Source organism: Hyaena hyaena, unplaced genomic scaffold (genome assembly GCF_003009895.1).
Source record: "Hyaena hyaena isolate Hyena2069 unplaced genomic scaffold, ASM300989v1 scaffold_288, whole genome shotgun sequence".
Lineage (NCBI taxonomy): Eukaryota > Metazoa > Chordata > Mammalia > Carnivora > Hyaenidae > Hyaena > Hyaena hyaena.
In genome coordinates, this window is record NW_024080922.1 from 648,544 (window position 1) to 669,344 (window position 20,801).

The following is a 20,801-nucleotide window of genomic DNA, read 5'->3' on the forward strand; positions in this document are numbered from 1 at the left end:
TTCACATATTTAAACCCATTTCATTCTAATGTACATTTACCTTTATTAAATAAAAGCAATGTTCTAAAGAAAAATAAAAGCAATATCCTAGTAATCTCTACGATGTAAATATAAATGAGAACTTTTTCCTCGAAGCACTTGTGCTCTAGGATTTACTAATGCTGGTTCCTTTCCACTTAATAGGAATTAATGTTCAAGGCCAACAAAGAGCAATTCTGTTGGGTTTTGGTCCAGGAAGATAGTTGGGGACGCACTAGCAGGCGTCCCTGATGGACGCAGATAAACAAGCACAGTTTTCACAACGTGCCCGATACATTCAAGAGACAACTGGCACAACTAAGTGTGACTGATGTGTAGCGCGAAACCGTCAAAACTTCTTAGGCTCCACAGCCCCGTGTATCACAATCACTGGCTCAATTAAATGGGTTAATTGTAGAAAGAAAGAGCCCACGAAAGGTACCCGCAGGAATAAGCAGGCAGCTCTAGGCCGCCCCCTGCAGGCGAAGGCGCAGGTCCGCGAGCCCGGGAAACCTCACATCAGCCTCGGAGCACGGGGGAGGGGGGAGGCCTTAGTCCACAATTTGCAAGGACTCCACCTCTTCCCCGTTTTTACCTCTCAAATGATTGGCATTTGAATTTCATCATGTTGCCTTCAAACGGGAGGGCATTTGGATATTTTACAGCCAGGAATCCCCAGTCCTTGTCTTCTCTAGCCTTGAGTGTCTCACGTAAGGATGAGCAGCTTTGTCAGTGAACCTATTTCACGACACACTTGGGAGACTGAAGGGAATTTTCATTTCCTTTTTCATATCATACCTGCAGCACTCCATGGGGGACACATGGTCATTTATGAGGAGAAAAGATAGCTTGATACAATCCCATCTTCTATATTCTAAATGTGCTTACAATACTTGTGCTTTAGCAATACTTTTTAAAAAGGGGAACAGAAAAATAGGTTCTTAGGACATTTTTATCCTTTCCAATAAAAAAATACTTCAGATAGCTTTATCATAAAAATACATTATGGCTTTTAGCAGTTAGTGCTAGATGTTTTAATTTTCCTGCCAGTACTAATAGAATGATAATGTGCTGATATAGCCAGAGTATAATTGTACGATTTTAGTGATTTATTATTTAAAAAAAATACCTATCCTTGAATGATCTAATTGAAGTACTTTCTGAAAGTATGATTTAATGTGAAAGTATGATTTAAAGCATAGGCCGGGTCTGCCTTTACATTCTCGTAAGTATTATTAACAAAGACAGTATCACAAGTCAGGTGTCCTAAAAGCTACTTAGAACAACAAATTACAATACACCCAAGGAATGAGTGCAAATTTTAATAACTATTTTCAATGATATGTGATCCCAAGTCTTCCATACACTAAAAGGCAAGAACGCAGTTATGTGGGATTGTGCAGGATAAAGGTGTTCAGTACAAATTAAAAAAAAAAAAAATCACAAACCATTTGACTTGAGATGGCAATCTTAAATACTATCAAGAGAAAGTAGACTTGATCTCTGTAAAATCAATGCCCAGAGATAAATTATTTAAGACCACAAAAAAAAAAGGTGATCAGAGGAAATAGGAGATATTTTGAAATGGTTTCATCATGAAGGGAGAGTTTCTGAATACAGCTTTCTCTTCCTCTGCTCCTCCTCCTCCCCTAAGACGTGAGATTTCGTAGGCAGAGCAGATACTTCCTCTCTGGTAACAGCACTTGCTCTAGTACCTTCTCTCTGGTTTGCAGAAAATCGGAGGATTGAGCCTCCCTGACTGAGGCATGCACCATGATGTTGCATTAGAGGCAGTTCTACTTCTAGAAGATCTTGGCGGTTTCAGATTAGCACCTGTGGCCAGGGAACCAGTATTTCATGACTTGGGTGTCATTTAAATGGAAGAGGACTTCCAAGCAGCCATCTAGAACATGCCCTTCTGCAGGGCTAGGCGGCAGGAATCCTACTACAGAAAACCACCCTTTTAAAATTGCAGCTTCCAACAGGCGGCCCTCAGAGCTATTTAAAAATCAAGTGGGGGGCGGGGGCGCCTGGGTGGCTTAGTTGGTCGCACATCCGACTTCAGCTCGGGTATTATCTCGTGGTTTGTGAGGTCAGGCTCTGTGCTGACAGCTCAGAGCCTGGAGCCTGCTTCAGGTTCTCTCTCTCCCTCTCTCTGCCCCTCCCCAACTCGTGCTCGCTCTCTCTCAATAATTAATACCTGTTAAATATTTTTTTCTAAAAATTAAAGGGCAGTACTCTAAATATGGTGGGAAATTACAGGAAAATGTTGGGACTTTCATACAGTCTTCTGGATCAAGGGCACTTAATACTCATCCCCTTTCAAGAACCCCACCTTTGTTCCTTGAAGGTAAGGAAAGATCAGTCATTTGGGAAAGGCTTGGGCTTGCGGAGGTCCCGAGGGAACGCATATCAGATTTTACTGGGCTGAGAAACCAGGCAAAGTTTCCACATAGAGCAGAGGAGGTTTAATAGTGTAAGTTCCACTCTACCATGTTTTTAACACATCGACTCCTCACCCGAGTGTATGCATTCGTGCCCTGTTGAAAGCAGTACCACCTTTGTGGCAAAATTTAGATTAGTTCAGGGCAAAACTGTTTGGACCTTAAAGAACTCGAAGGAAGGAGCCAATTACCTGGTATGAGTCAGTGGACTTTCTGCTACATTATAGCTTTTAACGCTGGAGTTGTAACTGGCTTTCCTAGATGTCAGCTGTACTTAGAGTCTGTTGAGAAGGTCCAAATCTGCATGACCCGAAGAGGTAAGAATCTGAAGAATACTTTAGTCCAAAAGCCTCAAACCACCATCAGACCATGTACTGTATACTTTTAAAGTGAACTATGCATAAAAGTCTGTGCAAACTACAAACATATATTGCAATAACATTCTCAAAAAATCCTAGTATATATCTTAGCATTATTAAGTTATATAAAATACATCTTTATAAAAGTACAGAATTTTCTTAAAGTTTAAATTATACCCACTGAAATAGGCAGCCAGGCTCACGTTTTAGTACTAAAATAAGGTTTCTATCTCAATTATTGCTTTATGACCTATGGGGCCATTAGAAACCTGTAACAAATAAAAAGTCCTATTTCTTACGGAAAAGTGCCTTAAAATTTCAGCTGTCGTTAAGTTAGTCTCTCTGAAGCCTTTCACTTGAGGAATCGTCCATAAAACTCTTCACTGCTGCCGCCCCTGGCTTGGCTTGTCAGGATCCAAAGTGGAGTCTGGTTGGAAAGTTCCCACGTGTGCCAGGAAGCTGTTCGTTTGCTGTCCCCAGTCATAGTAGTCTGGAGCGAAACTTAAAAAGAAAAAATATTTCTGTGACTTGAAACATTGTACTTCCTTGTGAGGACCTATTTTAGATGGACAGAACTGGGGTTTTGTATAAAGTACAGACCAGCCCAGTTTTTTTATTTTTATTTTTTTATTTTTTATTTATTTCTAGGAGAGAGAGACAGCATGAGCAGGGAAGGGTCAGAGAGAGAGGGAGCTACAGACTCTGAAATTGGCTCCAGGCTCTGAGCTGGCAGTCAGCACAGAGCCCGACGCGGGGCTCGAACCCACGAACTGCAAGATCATGACCTAAGCGAAAGTTAGACGCTTAACCGACTAAGCCACCCAGGCGCCCTGGACCAGCCCAGTTTTTAAAAGTAGCTTCCTGAAGTCCATGTGCAGTGGCCAGAAGTTCACCCACAACAACCTAGTAAGCACTGTACTGCCTAGAAGCATCTATTAGGAGAACCACAGACCAGTTACTGTGTGTAACGAAGTATCCCACCAACAAATTGTATCTGATGGCTCTAGACAGATAACTTCTGCATCAGTTTTGTCAGGGGTCAAGTACCAGTAATACCAGTAACTACCTTGTTGGGCTTCTGTGAGTAAATACCTGTAAAGTGCTTAGAACAGTATCTTAGTGTACAGTAGGCACTCAACAGTGTACATTTTATGTTCTCCCCTCTATGTAGTGGGCAAGGGGTCTTCTTCCACCAGGGGAACAAGGACCCTCTCCGCTCGGGGCTGCCGTTGGCAGGTGAGAGAGCAACACACCTAGCGAGAGGGAAATGCAGTGGGGGAAGGGAGTAAGAGAACATTCTAGGGAGGAGGGTGAGAATGACGTTTGACTGGGGAAGGCCTTGGTTCCTGGCTCACGTCCAGATCTCTCTGTCCTTCCCAGCTGCCGGTTTGGGGGGGGGGGGGCGGGTGCCGTGTTTCCCTGGCAGCGCCGTGGATTCCGGCTGTTCCCTGCTCCCCATCTAGTGAGCAAGCCACGCGTCCCCAGCATTTCCTCAGTCCTGCATCCCTAACACAAGGGCGCCTCTCATGGCTTCCAAGGACGTTGTTGGTAATGAGGAATAGAAAAGCTAGTCTGTGTTCTATCACTCCATCCTGGGGTGGGGGTGGAGGGTAATTCATGTTAAAATGTTAATGATCACCCTTTAAATGTACAAAAGATTGCCAAAAAAATAAGCTTTCATTCCAAGAAACAGATCCTTTCACAGCAAGAGGACAGGGTCCTAGGACCACAAGTAGAGAGGGGCTCAGTAAGCACTAGCTCAGCCCCTTCTTGCTCCTCTCCCCCTACCGGCCCCAAAGTCCCGGGGTCACAGGCTGGAAGAGAGGACATGATGGTCCCCGGGCCCTGGGTGGCGGCTGAAGCATCACAGGTGGGAAAAGGGGAAGGGAACCCAGTAGCTGCCGCCCGCCCGTCTGCCGCAGATGAGGAAGCAGAATCCTGGGAGCTGCACTTAGTCTCTACTCAGGGGCTTCTCTGCCGCGACCCTCCAGCTCTGGGTTACTTTATGTAGGCATTTTCTCTTGGGTTGAATCGGTTTGACTGCTGTAGTCCTCAGCCTACTAACCATGCCTCTCGACCATGAACTAGGGTCTTACCTTCCCTGAAGTCCCTGAGGGGCGATGTTCCAGGCAAGGTCATCATCACTATCGTATCTTCGAGGGTTGTCAAAGAAGTAAGACCTGGGGCTGAATCCATGGCTGGGGACCATCCCGGGGTTGCTCTAGAAAGACAGTGAACTGCTCAGATACTTTGAGACTCTGTCTTCCTCTCGGCAAAGATTGAGGAAGATCTTTCTCTTGGAAACTGAAGATTCGGTGCCCATCTGAACCCAGATGTACCTGCTCAGCTACAGTGTTCGTTTTAGTTGCTCTTGTATTTAAGAGGTGTTAACTTTTTCTTTCCTAAGTATGGACAAAATCTTCTTTCGGAGTTCCCACAACAATAAATTATTGTTTTAATCCCCCACTGAAACACCAGACGCTGCCCAGAAGAGCCAAACTTGAGAGTCCAAATTAGCTATAAACCTGTATAATCAAGTGGGCATTTATAAGTTAAAATAATGATAATGATGAAGTAATTTTGAGAAGGTTTAGATCATTTCCATATCCTGCTTCTGTAATCATTTCATCCTGTTTCTGTCCCCATGCTGAGTTCACCTCTCAAAAAATTTCAAATGACTGGTTTCATTAGGCAGAAGGTAGAAGTGTATTATATGGCAAAGCAAAGCTCGCATAAAATCCAGAATTTGTTTGGCATCGTTGTACTAGTGGTATATTTTAAACAAGAGTCTGAAACAAGGTCAGTATATGATAGGGACCTATATGGAAATTCCTCTTTTTCTAAGACTAATCTAGCCAAACACAGGAAACAAAGCTTATACAAGGTGGGATGCCTCAAAATGTATTATTTGTAGCAGTTCAGGAATGGCTCTGCAGAAGAATGATGTTGGATCCCTAATCTCACACAGATAAAAAAAAAAAAAAAGTAACTCCAAATGGATCAAGGACCTAAATGTAAGACTAAAAACTATAAAACTTTGAGAAGAAAAATGCAGGCACAGATCTTTGTGACCCAGGAATCCGGCAAAGGATTCTTAGAAATGGAACCAAAAGCATGAGCAACGCAAGAAAAAAATGAAATTGATTAAAATTAAAAACATCAAAAGATATCATCCAGAAAGTGAAGAAATAGCCAGAAAATAGGAACAAATATTTGCACAATCCCTGATCTGACAAGGGACTTGTATCTAAAATATACAAAGAAGTCTTACAACTCAATAATAAACAACTCCATTTAAAAATGGGCAAAGGATCAGGGCAGCTGGGTGGCTCAGTCACTTAAGGGGTTCACTTCGGCTCAGGGTGTGATCTCACAGTTCATGAGTTCGAGCCCCACGTAAGGCTCTGTGCTGACAGCTCAGAGCCTGGAGCCTGTTTCAGATTCTGTGTTTCTATCTCTCTCTTCCTCTTGCCTATTCTCTCTCTTTCTCTCTCTCTCTCTCTCTAACATTAAAGATTCCTTATTTTAAGAAAAGGGGGGGGGGCGCCTGGGTGGCTTAGTCGGTTGAGTGTCCGACTTTCGCTTGGGTCATGATCTCGCGGTTCGTGGGTTCGAGCCCCGCATTGGGCTCTGTGCTGACTGCCAGCTCAGAGCCTGGAGCCTGTTTCAGTCTGTGACTCCCTCTCTCTCTGACCCTCCCCTGCTCACGCTGTCTCTCTCTCCTAGAAAAAAAAAAAAAAGAAAAAAGAAAAGGGGGGAGCGGGCAAAGGATCTCAACAGAAATTCCTCCAAGGACAATTACAAACGCCCGACACGCACAGGAAAAGATGCTGGACATCATTAGTGATCAGGGAAATGCAAATCAAAAGGCATAATGAGGTACCAGCCATCCAGGAGATCTAGAATCAAAAAATCAAGTGCTGGGGAAGACGTGGAGGAGCCAGAAGCCTCAGACTACTGTAAGATGGCGCTCCTACTGTGGAAAACAGTCTGGAAGGTCTTTTTTTTTTTTTAAAAAAAAACATGCAACATCGACTTCCAGGAAGATGGCGGAGTAGGAGGGGCCTGAGCTCACCTCATCCCATAGATCCAACCAGATGACACAACAGTGTAAATAATCCAGAAAACAACCCAAAGACTGAGAACAAACACCACAAGTAAACGTAGAGAAGGAGTCCCATCAAAGATGGTAGGGAGAGCAGAGACGTGCTCAGTGCAGGTGGGAAGGACCTGTGGGCACAGAGACAGAACCTTACAGCCCCAAGCCTGTGTGGGGAAGTGAATCCCCATGATATTTGGCTCTGAAAACCAGAAGGGCCAAATTTCCTGCGTTTTCACAACCAGCTGGCCTGAAAGCCTGGAACTTTAAAACTCAGCAGGCTCAGTTCCGAGAGGCTGGAGGGAGAGGGGAAACCGCGTCCCACAAAGAGACAGCACACCAAACATCCTGGAAGCTACAGTTTGAAAGATGCCTGGGGCATACGGGAGGGACAGTTATTTACTAATCTCAGCCTGTAGCAGAGGGACAGATTTCACTGGGAGACTCCTTCGGGAACAAAGGAGCTGGCTGGCACGGGGCATTCGGGTCCCACCCCCCGCCCCCAGCATAAACATAGCCACCTGCGAGAGCCAGGACAGCTCTAGCACCCCTGGGCCTGCCTCATCCTTGGTGTTGTGGGTCCCCTCCCCCAGAAGGCAGTCACAAACTTTGCAAAAGCCGAGTGTCCCTACTGTGTGTTCTGCAGGGCCTGGGTCCTGGCAGCAGCGGTGGGTCACCCCCCACGGAGCATGCCAGCACCTTGTTAAAACTGTAAGCCCTGCCCTCCTGTACACTGCAGAGCGGCCCAGGCCAGCAAGTCCTAGGGTAGAGGACCCGCCCTGCACAACTTCACAGGCAATGCGCATTCCATTTGCACACTTTCGGAGCAATCCAGGCTGGTGGAGGGACATCCCCTCTGTAAAAGGCCCAGCTCCACCTTGTTAAAAGTGCACACCCCACTACTACTTTCAAGGGCAGGAGAAGTAGCTGACTTTTCTAACACACAGAAACAGAATCAGGGGCTCCTGGGTGGCTCAGTCAGTTAAGCATCTGATTTCAAACCACCTCACACCTGTCAGAATGGCTAAACTCAAAAACACAAACATGGGTTGGTGAGGATGTGAAGTAAAAGGAACTCACATGCACTTTTGGGCGGAACGCAAACTGGTGTAGTCACTGTGGAAAACAGTATGGAAGTTCCCTCAAAAAATTAAAAATAGAACTACTCTATGATCTAATAATTGCACTAGTAGGTATTTTCCAAAATACAAAAACACTAATTCAAAGGGATATATGCAACCTTGTGTTTACTGCAGCGTTATTTACAAGAGCCAAATTATGGAAGCAGGCCACGTGTCCACTGAAGACGAACGCATAAAGATGTGGGGTGTGTGTGTGTGTGTGTGTGTGTGTGTCTATATCTATATCTATATATAAATAAAATACTGGAATATTACTTAGCCATAAAAAAGAATCAAATCTTGCCATCTGCAACAATATGGATGGTGCTAGATAGTATTATGCTAAGCAAAATAAACCAATCAGAGAAAGACAAATACCATGCGATTTTCACTCAAAACAAATGAGCAAAGGGGGGAAAAAATGACAAACCAAAAACCAGACTCTTAACTCTAGAGAACAGTTACCACAGGGAAGACGGCTGGGGGTGGGGGAAAACAGGAGGGGAATTCTGAGTACACTTGATGAGGACTAAGAAATCTATGGAACTGTCAAACTGCTATAATTTACACCTGACACTAATACAACACTATATGTTACCTACACTGAAATTTTAAAAAAGTTCCACATAGAGTTACCATACGACCCAGCATTTGCATTCCTAGGCATACACCTAAAAGAAACGAAGACCTATGTTCACACAGAAACTTGTACATTGATGTTTATAGTAGCACTGTTCTTAAGAGCTAAGAAATGGAGGGGCCTCTGGGTGGCTCAGTTGGTTGGGCATCAGACTTGGGCTCAGGTCATGATCTCATGATTCGTCAGTTCGAGCCCCACATCAGGCTCTGCTGACCGCTCAGAGCCTGGATCCTGCTTCGGATTCTGTCTCCCTCCCTCCCTCTCTCTCTCTGCCCCTCCCCTGCTTGCTCTCTCTCTCAAATATTAAATTTTTTTTTAAAAAAGCTAAGAAATGGAAACAATTCAAATGTCCAACAGGTAATTGGTTAAACAAGATGTGATATATCCATACAATGAAATATTACTCAGCCATAAAAAGGAATAAAGTACTAACATGTACTGTAATACAGATGAACCCTGAAAAAATTACGCTGAGTGAAAGAAGCCAGTCACAGAAAACCATACATGATATGATCCCCCTGTAAAAGTCCACAATAGAGAAATTAATAGATACAGATTAATAGTTGCTCAGGGGCTGAGGACAGCAGATGGGGAGTGATAGCTAAAAGGGCACAGGTTTCTTGCTGAGGTGATAAAAAATGTTCTCAAAAGTGTGGTGATGGATGTACATACCTGACTACACTGAAAACCACAGAACAGGATACACGAATGGGTGAACTGCATGGTATGGGAATTCTCTTTCATTACAGCTGTTTAAGCAACAACAAAAACACGGAGATTCTCAAACTTCACAGGGCATTCAAGTCACTCAGGTGCATATTATTTGAAAAGGGGATTCCCAGAACCTATGCCCAGCAGATCCTGATCTAGGTCTAGAATGTGGCCAGAGTCAGTACTGACACTGAGCACCTTGGGACCCCGATGTGGACGGCAGGGAGCCACACCACGAGGATGGTCACATTGGCTTTAGTGACGCCGAATGCAGAGGCTTGTTTATACCAACCGGATGATGGGTAGCGGTGGTAGATAACACTTGAAAAATTCCTCCACCTGCAGTGTGCTCTCTTAAAGTCAATGGAACAGGAGTTGTATTATAATTCCCCCCACACTCAAAGGAATATTAGACTTTTTTCTCCAAGCAATTACTGGAGTTACAGAGAGTAATCAGATTACTATGGAGTCAAGGGAGTCAAGCAGATTAGCAACGTAGCTTCCCCAAACATTCTGCCAAGGAAAGCCACAGCAATTAACGTTATGGACTCAGGAGCCAGACTGGGTTTGGTCCCCGCTGTGTCTCCAACTAGCCATGTGACCCCGAGCCTCAGTTTCCTCATCTAAGTATGATACTACTTTCTATCTCACAGGACTGGCATGAGGATTCAAGTGCTGTTTAGAACCGTGCCTGCACGCATACGCACTGGACTGGACTGCTGTTAGCTATTAGCAAACTCTGCACGTAATAATGGCATTAACTCTGTAGCCCCGCCTGGGGTATTTTAGGAACACTGGTGCTTCACCAAGCCAAATCGGACACTCATGTTACCTGCTCATCGGAGTTAGTCCGTGAGAAGAAAAGGGAGAATGTTTTTCTATTTAGGGTCATGCTTCCTTCCTACTGAAGTCACTTCCTCGTGGTAATTAGGAGGAAGTACTGTGTGGGGCATAAAGGGTGGCCATGACACTAATCTGCTACTGCCGGTGGGAGCCTCTCATGAGTGGCTCACGGAGTGGGAGTCCCGGAGACCTTTCTCTGCAACACCACAAATGTTGCCACAATTCGTGTGTGAAGATGTAACCTGCCTTTTCCATCATCTAAACACTGGCACTAATGGTACAAACGCAGCGGAGAAAGTGCTGGCGGCTCAAAACCTGCTTCGGATCCTCTGTTCCCCTCTCTCTCTGCCCCCCGACCCCGCTTTCTCTCCCTTAAAAAAAAAATTAAAAGATGGTCTTTGACAAAGAGGAAGTTATTCGTTGTATTAAATCTCAAGCCTTGGGCTTTTTTTTTTTTTTATTTTGAGAGAGAGAGAGAGAGAGAGAGAGAGAGAAGTGGGGCTGACGCAAAGCAGGGCTCGTGCTCACCGATGTGAGACTCAAACTCACGAACCATGAGATCATGACCCGAGGCAAAGTCAGATGCTTAACAACTGAGCCTGTCTTTTTACTACGTGTTGTGACAAAATGGAACATATGCACACGACACTTCTGCTGAGAGAGAGCTATTTTCAGGAAAAGACTCGGAGCGGTGTGAGTTTAACTACCTTCTTCCATGCAACTTAGTGACTCAGACAGACCATGCTTCTTTAGACATGGGTGTTTGGCAGACACTTGAAAGTAAAGGCAAGAATGGGTGGATGGCATTTGTTGTCACTGATCACATTTGAGTTAAGCCATAATTAAAGCTTTGGGAAACCTGTGTTCCCCACCATGAGCCAGAGGGCATCCCAATTCTTCAAGAGGTTCCTGATGAGATGAGCGGTGATATTTAAGGAATGAATGTTAGAAGATCTGCAGAACTCAGTAAGCCAGTGTCTTCCCGATGACCAGTGCATCTTACAAACACCGCATGGATAAAAGGTCCATTCAAAGTGCAAGACAGACTAAGGGACGTCAGGGTACGACAATCTGAACAGTTCACTGGTGTGGTTCTAGGGTCCATACTGCACGTAGCTTTTCAGAAACCACGACTTGCTAGTTTTGATGCGTATCAAAGAAAAATATCCACAATTACGTTAAAACTTATTAAAACGTTCGACTTCACTGCGACCACGTATCTCTGTGAGGCTAGATTTTCTTCATCTACTCAACCAAAACAACATATTCCAACAGAAGCAGATAGAATCCAGATGTCTTCTATTAAACCAGGCCCAAGCCCCCCAAAATTTAAAACAATGCTATTCATCTATTTTGGTTTGGAAAATGTTCTTTCTCATTAAAAAGTTAGAGTAATATTATTTTTAGTGAATTAATTTGTTTAATGTTTATCCATTTTTGAGAGAGAGAGAGAGAGAGCGAGCATGAATGGGGGAGGGGCGAGGGGGGGAGAGGATCCGAAGTGGCTTCTGTGCTGACAGCAGCGGGCCTGATGCACGGCTTGAACTCATGAACCATGAGATCACGACCTGAGCTGAAGTTGGAGGCTCAACCAACTGAGCCACCCAGGCTCAGTTGTTTTTAAATTACACACACACATGCACACACACACACACACCCTTCCAAACAAGAGCCTTTGGGGGTCCTCAGTAATTTATCAGTGCAACCCCTAAGACCCAAAGCAATCTCGAGAAAGAAGAACAAAGCTAGAGGCATCATGTGCCCCATTTCAACTATATTACAAAGCTACAGTCATCAAAACAGTAATGGTGTTGGCATAAAAACAGACACACAGCTCAATGGAACAGAACCCCATGCTTGCAAGGTCAGTCACTTTATAACAAAGCAGCCATGAATACACCATGGGAAGAGGACAGTCTTTTCAACAGATGGTGTTGGGAAAACTGGACAGCCACATGGAAAAGAACGGAACTGAATGACCATCTTATACCAAATACAAAAATTAACTCAAAATCGATTAAACTACTTGAATGCAAGAACTGAAATGATAAAACTCCTCCTAAAAGAAAACACGAGTGAGCTCCCTGATGTCAGCCCTTGCGATGATGTGGAGTTGGTACCGAAAGTAAATGAGACCAATGCAAAACCAAACAAGCGGGACCACATCAACTAAAAAGCTTCCGTACAGCAAAGGGAACCATAAACAAAATGAAAAGATAACCTATTGAGTAGGAGATGTTTGCAAATCATATATCCAATAAGGGGTCAGTATCCAAAATACCTGAACTCCTACAAGTCAACAGCAAAAACCCAATGAAAAACAGGCAAAAGACCTGAACAGACATTTCGCCAGAGACCTACAGGTGGCCAACAGGTGCGTGAAAAGATGCTGGACCTCACCTGTCATCAAAACAAATCAAAACCACAGTGAGCTACCACCTCACACCTGTCAGAATGGCTACCATGAAAAAGACAAAAAGTAACAAGTGTTGGCGAGGATATGGAGAAAAGGAAACCCTTGTGCACTCTTGATGGGAAGGCAAACTGGTGCAGCCACTGTGGAAAATGGTTCCTCAAAAATTTAAAATTGAACTACCCTACAACCCCATAATTCCACTTCTACCCGTTCATCCGAATAAGAACATTAATTTGAAAAGATACACACACCCTCATGTTTGCTGCAGCATTATTAACAGTAGCCAGGACGTGGAAACCACCTACAAGGTCATCAATGGATGAAAAGCTAAGGAAAATATATACGCACTGGAATATTACCCAACCACAAAAAAGAACAAAATCTTGCCACTCGCAAACAACATGGATAAACCTTGAGGGCATTATGCTAAGTGACATAAGTCAGACAGAAAACGATAAACACCATGTCATGTCACTTAGGTGGGCTCTAAAAGGAAATAAAGAAAACCCCCATGGATATAAAGATCAGATGGGTGGCTGCCTAAGGTGGAGGATGGGGGGGTGGGTGAAATGGGCAAAGGGGGTCAAAAGATAAAAACTTCCAGTTACAAAATGAGTAAGTCCTGGGGACGTCACGGACAGCCTGGGGACCACATTGTCCTGCGTATTTGAAAGAAATTCAGAGTGTGGACCTGGAAAGTTCTCCTCACAAGAAAAAAATACCTGTAACTACGTAGTGATGGATGTCAGTGGGACTTACGGTGATCATTTTGCAATATCTGCAGATATCAAACCATCACACTGTACACCTGAAACTACTATGTCAATTACAGATCAGTAAAAATAAATTAATTCATGTAAAGTGTTCTGAGACCCCAAAGTTTAAGAACCACTGCTCTAGAAAACAACAGAGCTATTCCAGGCACTATAGCCAAGTAACTCCAACTACACGCAGTATGCTAAGGACGACAGACGACATAATGAGACATGACAGTACAAGTTAAGACGCTATTCTGTGTTCATTTAATAAAACAGTACTTTAAACACTATCAGATTAGCCTTTCTCTCATTAAATTCGGACATCCACTCTCCTCTTCGGGCTGCCTTGGGCTTAAGGACCCCAGTTCTGAAGCCCATGAAACACAGGGAAGTGATGAAAAGGCACATACGAAGCCTGGGTGAGGCCTTGATGGGCATGGGGAGTCTGATTAAGAGACCTCTTCGGTATCCCTCAGTCAAGCAAGCAAGGCACCCAGAAAAATTCAGGGAAGGAAAGAAAACAAGGCAGCTGGGCTCCTGGCCCAGAACCCACTGCCTGCCTGTCCCGTCTCTTTGCCTGTGAGCCCAGAGCATTTAGGATGTGACTGTACAGACGCCTCTGGCTGTTCCCAAAGCAAGTGAAGGTCGGATGAAGTGCAGGGCCACTTCCTAAGAAATCATGGAAGAGGAGGAAACAGACCCCGAGGTCTAGAAGATGCTGCCCACCTGCCTGGTCTGCGGGGGCCTCGGTCAGGCTGTGCTGCAGGGAAAACACGGTGGGCTGGCTATCATGCCTGTGCTTTTCCGTCTCACCCACGCTTGGCTCACACTGGCCAAAACCCACTCGCTCTACTTTTCCATGGGTTTCATAGATCAGTGACTCAAAATTCTAGCACTGGTTGGTGTGGCTGGAATAATTCACAAAGCCAATGCTCCCAGGAGTTTCCTCACTCCAGCAAGTTGTGCATTTTCTGTCCTGTCCTCACAAAGACATTTATATGAAGCTGGCTGAGTGGAATTGGGACCAAACAGAGAGTGGGGTCAGCATTCCTCACGGTGTTTCTGTATCACCGCGTCCCCTACTCACTGTAACAGGGATGAAGAACGGGAGCCCCATTTTCTATTTCCCTTTGCTAAAATCCAAGCTTATAGATGGGGTTGGCCCCAAGGCAAGGCTCAGATACCAATGAGACTGTTGTTGCTTTAGGAAAAGCTTTAGCTCCAGGCCTTGAGATGCAACTAAAAGCGTTAGCTGAGAAATGAACTTCCTTTGAAAAGAGTTAAGCAAAAAGACAGTCACAGACAGATCAAGGAAATTTTTATATCAAGACAGGATGGGAGACACGCGACTAAAAACCCTAAGAAAAAAATCAGACTGCACATTTTGTGACTAGAAGCAGATCTTTCCTGCAAACATCAAATGATTTACTCACAAGATCCTTTGTAGGGTTTCTAACTCGGAAGAAGTAGACGACCAAGGTGGTGGGTAAGAGCTCCCACACGAAAAGAACCACTCCAAACACCACGTATCCGGCATCCCCCAGCTGGTTTTTCAGATCCGCCTGTGGAAAAGAGAGGGAGGAAATGGAGTCACCTGACTGAGGGTGGAGGAAAGAAGTCTGATTTGATTCTTCCTAACATGAACAGAGACTAATTCTAATCCTGTGATGTGTATGCTGAAATCAGGCAATACTAACAGTCCAGACCTCAGGTGGGGACTTATTTTAGCCACACAGGAGAGAGAATTATCATCTTCAAAAGAGTCAAGCACAGAAACTGCCCATCTCTGATGTCTTATTACTCTACCCTCCAAAATCTTCCTTATATCCATCCAAATTAAGTCTCCTGAATTGAAGCTGATTTTCTTTCCTTCAACAATCAAATAATGAGAGGTTATGTCACCCCCTTCCCAATTTTTAAGAGCAGCACGTAACTGTGACCCCTTGTCTCATTCCTGGAATAAACACACAAATGTTTTTAACAGGGGTGGGGGAAGTGGAAGAGGGGCAGAGAGAGAGGGAGAGGGAGAATCTCAAGCAGGCTCCATGCTCAACATGGAGCCAGATGCATGGCTCGATCCCACAACCCCAGGACCATGACCCAAGCCGAAATCACCAACTGAGCCACCCAGGCACCCCAATCCATCAATTTTTAAACTTCTCTTCACATTAACCATCTCCTATTCTTTACCCTTTAAAACTTGTTGCAGGCTAGACTGTCTGGAAACAACTGTTCAGGGCCAGGACATTTGTCTGGATCAGTGAGACAGCTGATTGGGCCTAGTGTGTAGTCTCTTCCCTCCCTGCAGGGCACAGGGCGGGCCTGTGAGGAGCACACACAGTCGTGTCTGGGAAGCTCCGCCAGAGAGGCCAGCATTTCAAACCAAGACAGTGCACCAAATCAAGCCACAGCAGGCCGATCACCTCAACTTAATCCTTCTGCCTTGTCCGTTACATGGTATTTGAAGTACAGTAACCAGTGCTAACCATGCCACTCTTCAGAAAGATCACTCTCAAGCTTTGCATCTTATGTCCCATTTCTAATACATCTCAGTAGTACGCTGTCCCTTCTATTCATTCTACACAAATAATGGGCAACTTGTGGCCACCTGTTAGGTTTGCTGCTAGATTCTTTTGGTTACAACACACAGGTCTAGCTATTCATGAACAAATATCCCCCTAAAAAAACATCAGAACTTTCAAGATTGTGGTATTTTAAATTTGTTATCATCAGAAGCCCTTAGTTGAAAGAAAAATTGAAGTAATTATTTTGTTAAAACTTAACCTCTGTTGTTCAATGGGTATGAAGTTTCAGTTTGGGAAAATGAGCAACATCTGGAGATGGATGGTGGTGATGGTTGCCCAACAATGGCAATGTGCTTAATGCCAGTGAACTGTACACTTAAAAGTGGTTACAACTATAAGTTTTAAGTATATTTTACTCCAATGAGATCCTTTGTGTTTTATGAATAAGTCTCTAATTTATTATTGCTTAAAATTTACACATACGTGTATATATATATATAAACATATACATATTTCATATATATATTAAATCTATTTATTTTGAGAGAGAGAGAATGAGAGAGAGCGAGCACACAAGCAGGGAGGGACACAGAGAATCCCAAGCAGGCTCCATGCTGTCAGCACAGAGCTTAATGTGGGGCTCAAACCCACAAACCATGAGATCATGACCTGAACTGAAACCAAGAGTCGGACGCTTAACCTACTGAGCCACCCAAGCACCCCAAAGTTTTAATTTTTTTATATTTGATTTTCTCAAAACAGGGCACACCTTCAGCAGTGCCCAACTTTCTACCATCCTGCACATGTGGTATTGGTTTCGATGGTGGTGGCTGTTTTAATCCTTTCTAATTATAATACCTTCCATGTGCCTCTCCTTACATGTTTATCATGGTCAGTTAATGCCTTCATCCAAGGACACCTGGGTGGCTCAGTTGCCTGGGCATCCAACTTTGGCTCAGGTCATGATCTCACAATCCAGGAGTTCAGGCCCCAAGTCAGGCTCTGCACTGACAGTTCGGAGCCTGGAACCTGCTTCAGATTCTGTCTCCCTCTCTCTCTGCCCCTCCCCCACTCATACTCTGTCTCTCAAAACAATATATAAAATAAAAACAAAATTAAATAAATAAAATAATAAAAATTTTAAAAATTAATAAAGTAAAATAAAATAAAATAATGCCTTCCTCCAGCATCTTAATTTGGTCCAGGTTCTGAGCACCATTGGGATTTGTATATGGCTGAGTATTCAGTATTGTCCAGGAAAAGTTAAAGAGATTTTGCAATTCAATCCAGTAGACTCTCGTCATAAAACAGAAGTTCTACTTCTCTCTTGTATGGCTTATCTATGTGTGTGTTCTCCTCAGTGGACATAAATAGCTCCCCCAGGCAGGCAGGGAGTCTGTGCTCATTCGCCACTCAGTCCAGGACTGAGGACAAAGCATCACTATTTCCCAAATGAGGGGATGCAGACTTCCGCTCGGTCTTTTTCATTTTGAGCTTTTGTGAACAAGCTGTGAATGCCAGATGATACGTCACTACCTTTGTTCGTTGCTTTATAATTTATGAGTTTCTAGAACATATTAAATGAGAGAATATCAGATGGAGACCATTGTTAAAAGGAGCTTTTACTAACACCTTAGTATCCCCAGTCATTTTTGTCTCAATTTCTCCAAATGCTGTTGTTTACATGCTCCATTTTTTTAAGTCATGGTTTTACATATTTTCCGAAACCCGCATACACTCTGTTTTGCCTTGGTAAATTTTACCTTTTGTATTAAAAAAAATTTTTTTTTAATACTTTATTTATTTTTGAGAGAGAGAGAGACAGCATGAGCAGGGGAGGATCAGAGAGAGAGGGAGAACACAGAATCTGAAGCAGGCTCCAGGCTCTAAGCTATCAGCACAGAGCCCGACGCAGGGCTTGAACCCAGAACCATGAGATTGTGACTTGAAGTCGGACACTTAACCAACTGAGCCACCCAGGTGCCCCAATTAAATTTCACCCTTTAAGAAAACCATCTTACATTTATATGGAAGCACTTAAAATTTTTAAGTACTACTTGACAAGAGCCCCAGAAAGGAGAAAGGAGACGTGTGTGCATGTCTGCGTGTGTGCGTGTCTGTGTGTGTGCGGGCACAGATATATGCTAGTTTTCTCAGAAATGTGAGCTGGAACAAGCCAGGTACTATGATCCCATTTTTACAGATGAGGATGCAGATACCACACAGGTAAGTCACTGTCAAGGTCACCCAGCTATTTAGCAGCAGAAGCAAGGAGCTAGCTTATACCTCTCTGCCACATGGGATGCTGCGAAGCAAAGAGTCGCCGTTCAGGTGACAGCTCGCCGGCGCCCACTGACCTGGTCTGATACATTGTACCAGTCGTAATCAAAGGAATGGACGTTCTTGCTCTGAGAAAACGAGAGGATGAACAGGTTGTAGCAGGCCCGGGAGGCGTAGAGCAGGATGACGGTCACTCCGATGGCAGTCACTTGACACACAGAGGAGCCCTGGAAAAGCGGGAGCCATGAGGGCTGCGCCCATTCTGGGTCAGGGACACCAGCCTCCTCCCAGCCTGTGTTCAGACCTAGTAAGCCCTTCGGATCTCAGAGGCACGCACTGCGGTGTCCGCTGAGCTCCATCAGAAGCCTCCACCCTCAGACAATAAACCCAAGCCCAAGCTTCATTCCATCCCACATCCTCTCTAAAAATTGCTTTAAAGTTTTTAATGTCTTTTTTTAAATTATTTTTGAGAGAGGGAGAGACAGAGAGCAAGCAGGGGAGGGGCAGAGACAGAAGGAGACACAGAATCTGAAGCAGGCTCCAGGCTCTGAGCTGTCAGCACAGAGCCTGATGCAGGGCTCGAACCCACAAACTGTGAGATCATGACCTGAGCTGAAGTCGGATGCCTAATGCCCAAGAGACTGAGCCACCCTGGTGCCCCTCCCCTTGCAACTTTCAAATTATCTTCATATACATGCTTCAAATTCTGGAAGTTGATTTGGAGATGCCTTAAAATATGGGCCATTTGGCTCAAGTTAGGTTTGTAAAAATAAGAAAGTGGCTTATGTTGTTCAGTCTCCAAGACAATCCCCAACTTATGAGCCCAGTGCGCAGCCACTGGCCCAGGAAGAGTCCATCTAGGCAGGATGGCAGCTGGGAGAGCGCGGTCCTCCTGGCGGTGGCTCTGGGCAGGGTGCCCTTCCTCAAATTCCAGAATCTTCTAGGCCGGAAGCACTGGAACCACAGTGTCACTCCAGACTTGGAATTACATGTAAATCGGTGATTTGTTCCCCAATTTATCAAGCCATCAATTTACAGTCAAAGGGCCCCAGCGAGAAATACATACTTCACAGACAACCAAACCACTGAAATTGGTTTTTGAGATTTGCATGTGAAAGTCACTAATTAACGATTTCGCCAGTAGTTTATTAGCCTGTTTGCCATGGGGTGACCTAAACGGTAACTTGACACTGAAATTTAACCCTTTCTGTAAAAAACATAATTCTGATCTTTGTGGGTTTTTTTCTTCTCAAAAATTTCTTTCAGTGTTCACTTATTTTGAGAGAGAGGGAAAGAGTACCCAGGGGAGGGGTGAAGAGAGAGAACTTACAAGTGAAAGAAACTACTCTTGCTGTACTGAAGTCTTTTGGGATTTAGCAAGAGGCCAGCAAATCACAGGACGGCTGGTTATGGCTCTGCGTTTCTGGAGTGAGAGGCACAGATTGTAATCTCCCGGCCACCGCCGAAGACGCGACACTGCGGGAGACAGAGCTGCCTCCCAGTCTTCAGACCACAGCCAGGTGGGCGGCGTGGCACAGGAGGCAGCCAAGGGGGTCTTCACGGACACGGTCACGGAGGGCGAGAGCAGGGGAGCTGCGGAAATCACTCAACTGGTTTACAAATGAGGAAACCAAGGTCCACAAAGGTGAAGTGACTGGTGTCCTGGTGCTTCTCCTGGCCTCCACCCTTCACAGAGCTTCTCGACAAAGGGAGACATGGGATCAGGCCGCTGGGGGGCACTTGGGCACCTCAGGCCCAGGAGCATGTCTGCCCTTTTTTAATTTTATTTTTTTAATGTTTACTTTTGAGAGAGAAAGAGAGAGACAGAGTGCTACTCGAGTAGGGAAGGGGCAGAGACAGGAGATACTGAACCTGAAGCAGGCTCCAGGCTCTGAGCTGTCAGCACAGAGCCCGACATGGGGCTTGAACCCATGACTCACGAGATCATGACCTGAGCTGAAGTCGGACAGTTAATCGACTGAGCCACTGAGGAGCCCCTGTCCTTTATACCTCTGGGGAAAGGAAGGAGAACACCGAGATTCTAGGGTGTGCCCCACGGCAGCAAAATGGGTGAAGGGGCCAGGAGCTTCCCTCCCATGGCACCTGGCTCCCACCCTGACCAATCAGCACGAGAGACAGACGTTGTTCTGAACTCTGGGGGGAGGTGTCCACACTGGAGTGTCCACCACCTCCAGCCCAAATTGCAGCTGACAGACCCCGGGGCCAGACTGCCGGGTCCCAAGCTTGGCTGTCCATCCCGTGACTGCATAACCCAGGGCGAGCTCCTGACCTCTCTGCCCTGGCCCTGCTGTCTAGAAAGTGGGGAGAAAACCTACTCCCAGGATCTGTGAGAACTGCATTAGCTTCCCCGTGTAGAATGCTTCTCTTCTATCAAAGTGCCTGGAACGCAGGGGTCACCGGGTGTGTTTCTACTAATATTTCTACTAATATCAGCATGGTCAATCCTGCCGAGTCCTTTAAGATGCTGGTTAAACACTGTACCTATAACCAGAGGTGACCTTTCTGCAGTAACTGCACACCCACCAGGACACTGAGTCAGCTTGAATGGAACCCTCTGTGCATTCAA

At 45.0% G+C, this 20,801-nt stretch overlaps 1 protein-coding gene across 1 annotated transcript in view; it reads right to left on the minus strand.

The window, feature by feature from the left end:
• Positions 1 to 2,463: 2,463 nt before the first annotated feature.
• GPR137B (G protein-coupled receptor 137B) overlaps positions 2,464 to 20,801 on the minus strand; it is a 48,428-nt gene continuing 30,090 nt past the window's right edge. The window contains exons 4-7 of the mRNA XM_039247180.1: positions 18,292 to 18,441; positions 14,843 to 14,971; positions 4,918 to 5,042; positions 2,464 to 3,322 (exon numbers count right to left, since the gene is read on the minus strand). Coding sequence (XP_039103111.1) covers positions 3,202 to 3,322; positions 4,918 to 5,042; positions 14,843 to 14,971; positions 18,292 to 18,441 — 525 coding nt within the window. The 3' untranslated portion in view covers positions 2,464 to 3,201. The remainder of the gene's footprint in view (positions 3,323 to 4,917; positions 5,043 to 14,842; positions 14,972 to 18,291; positions 18,442 to 20,801) is intronic.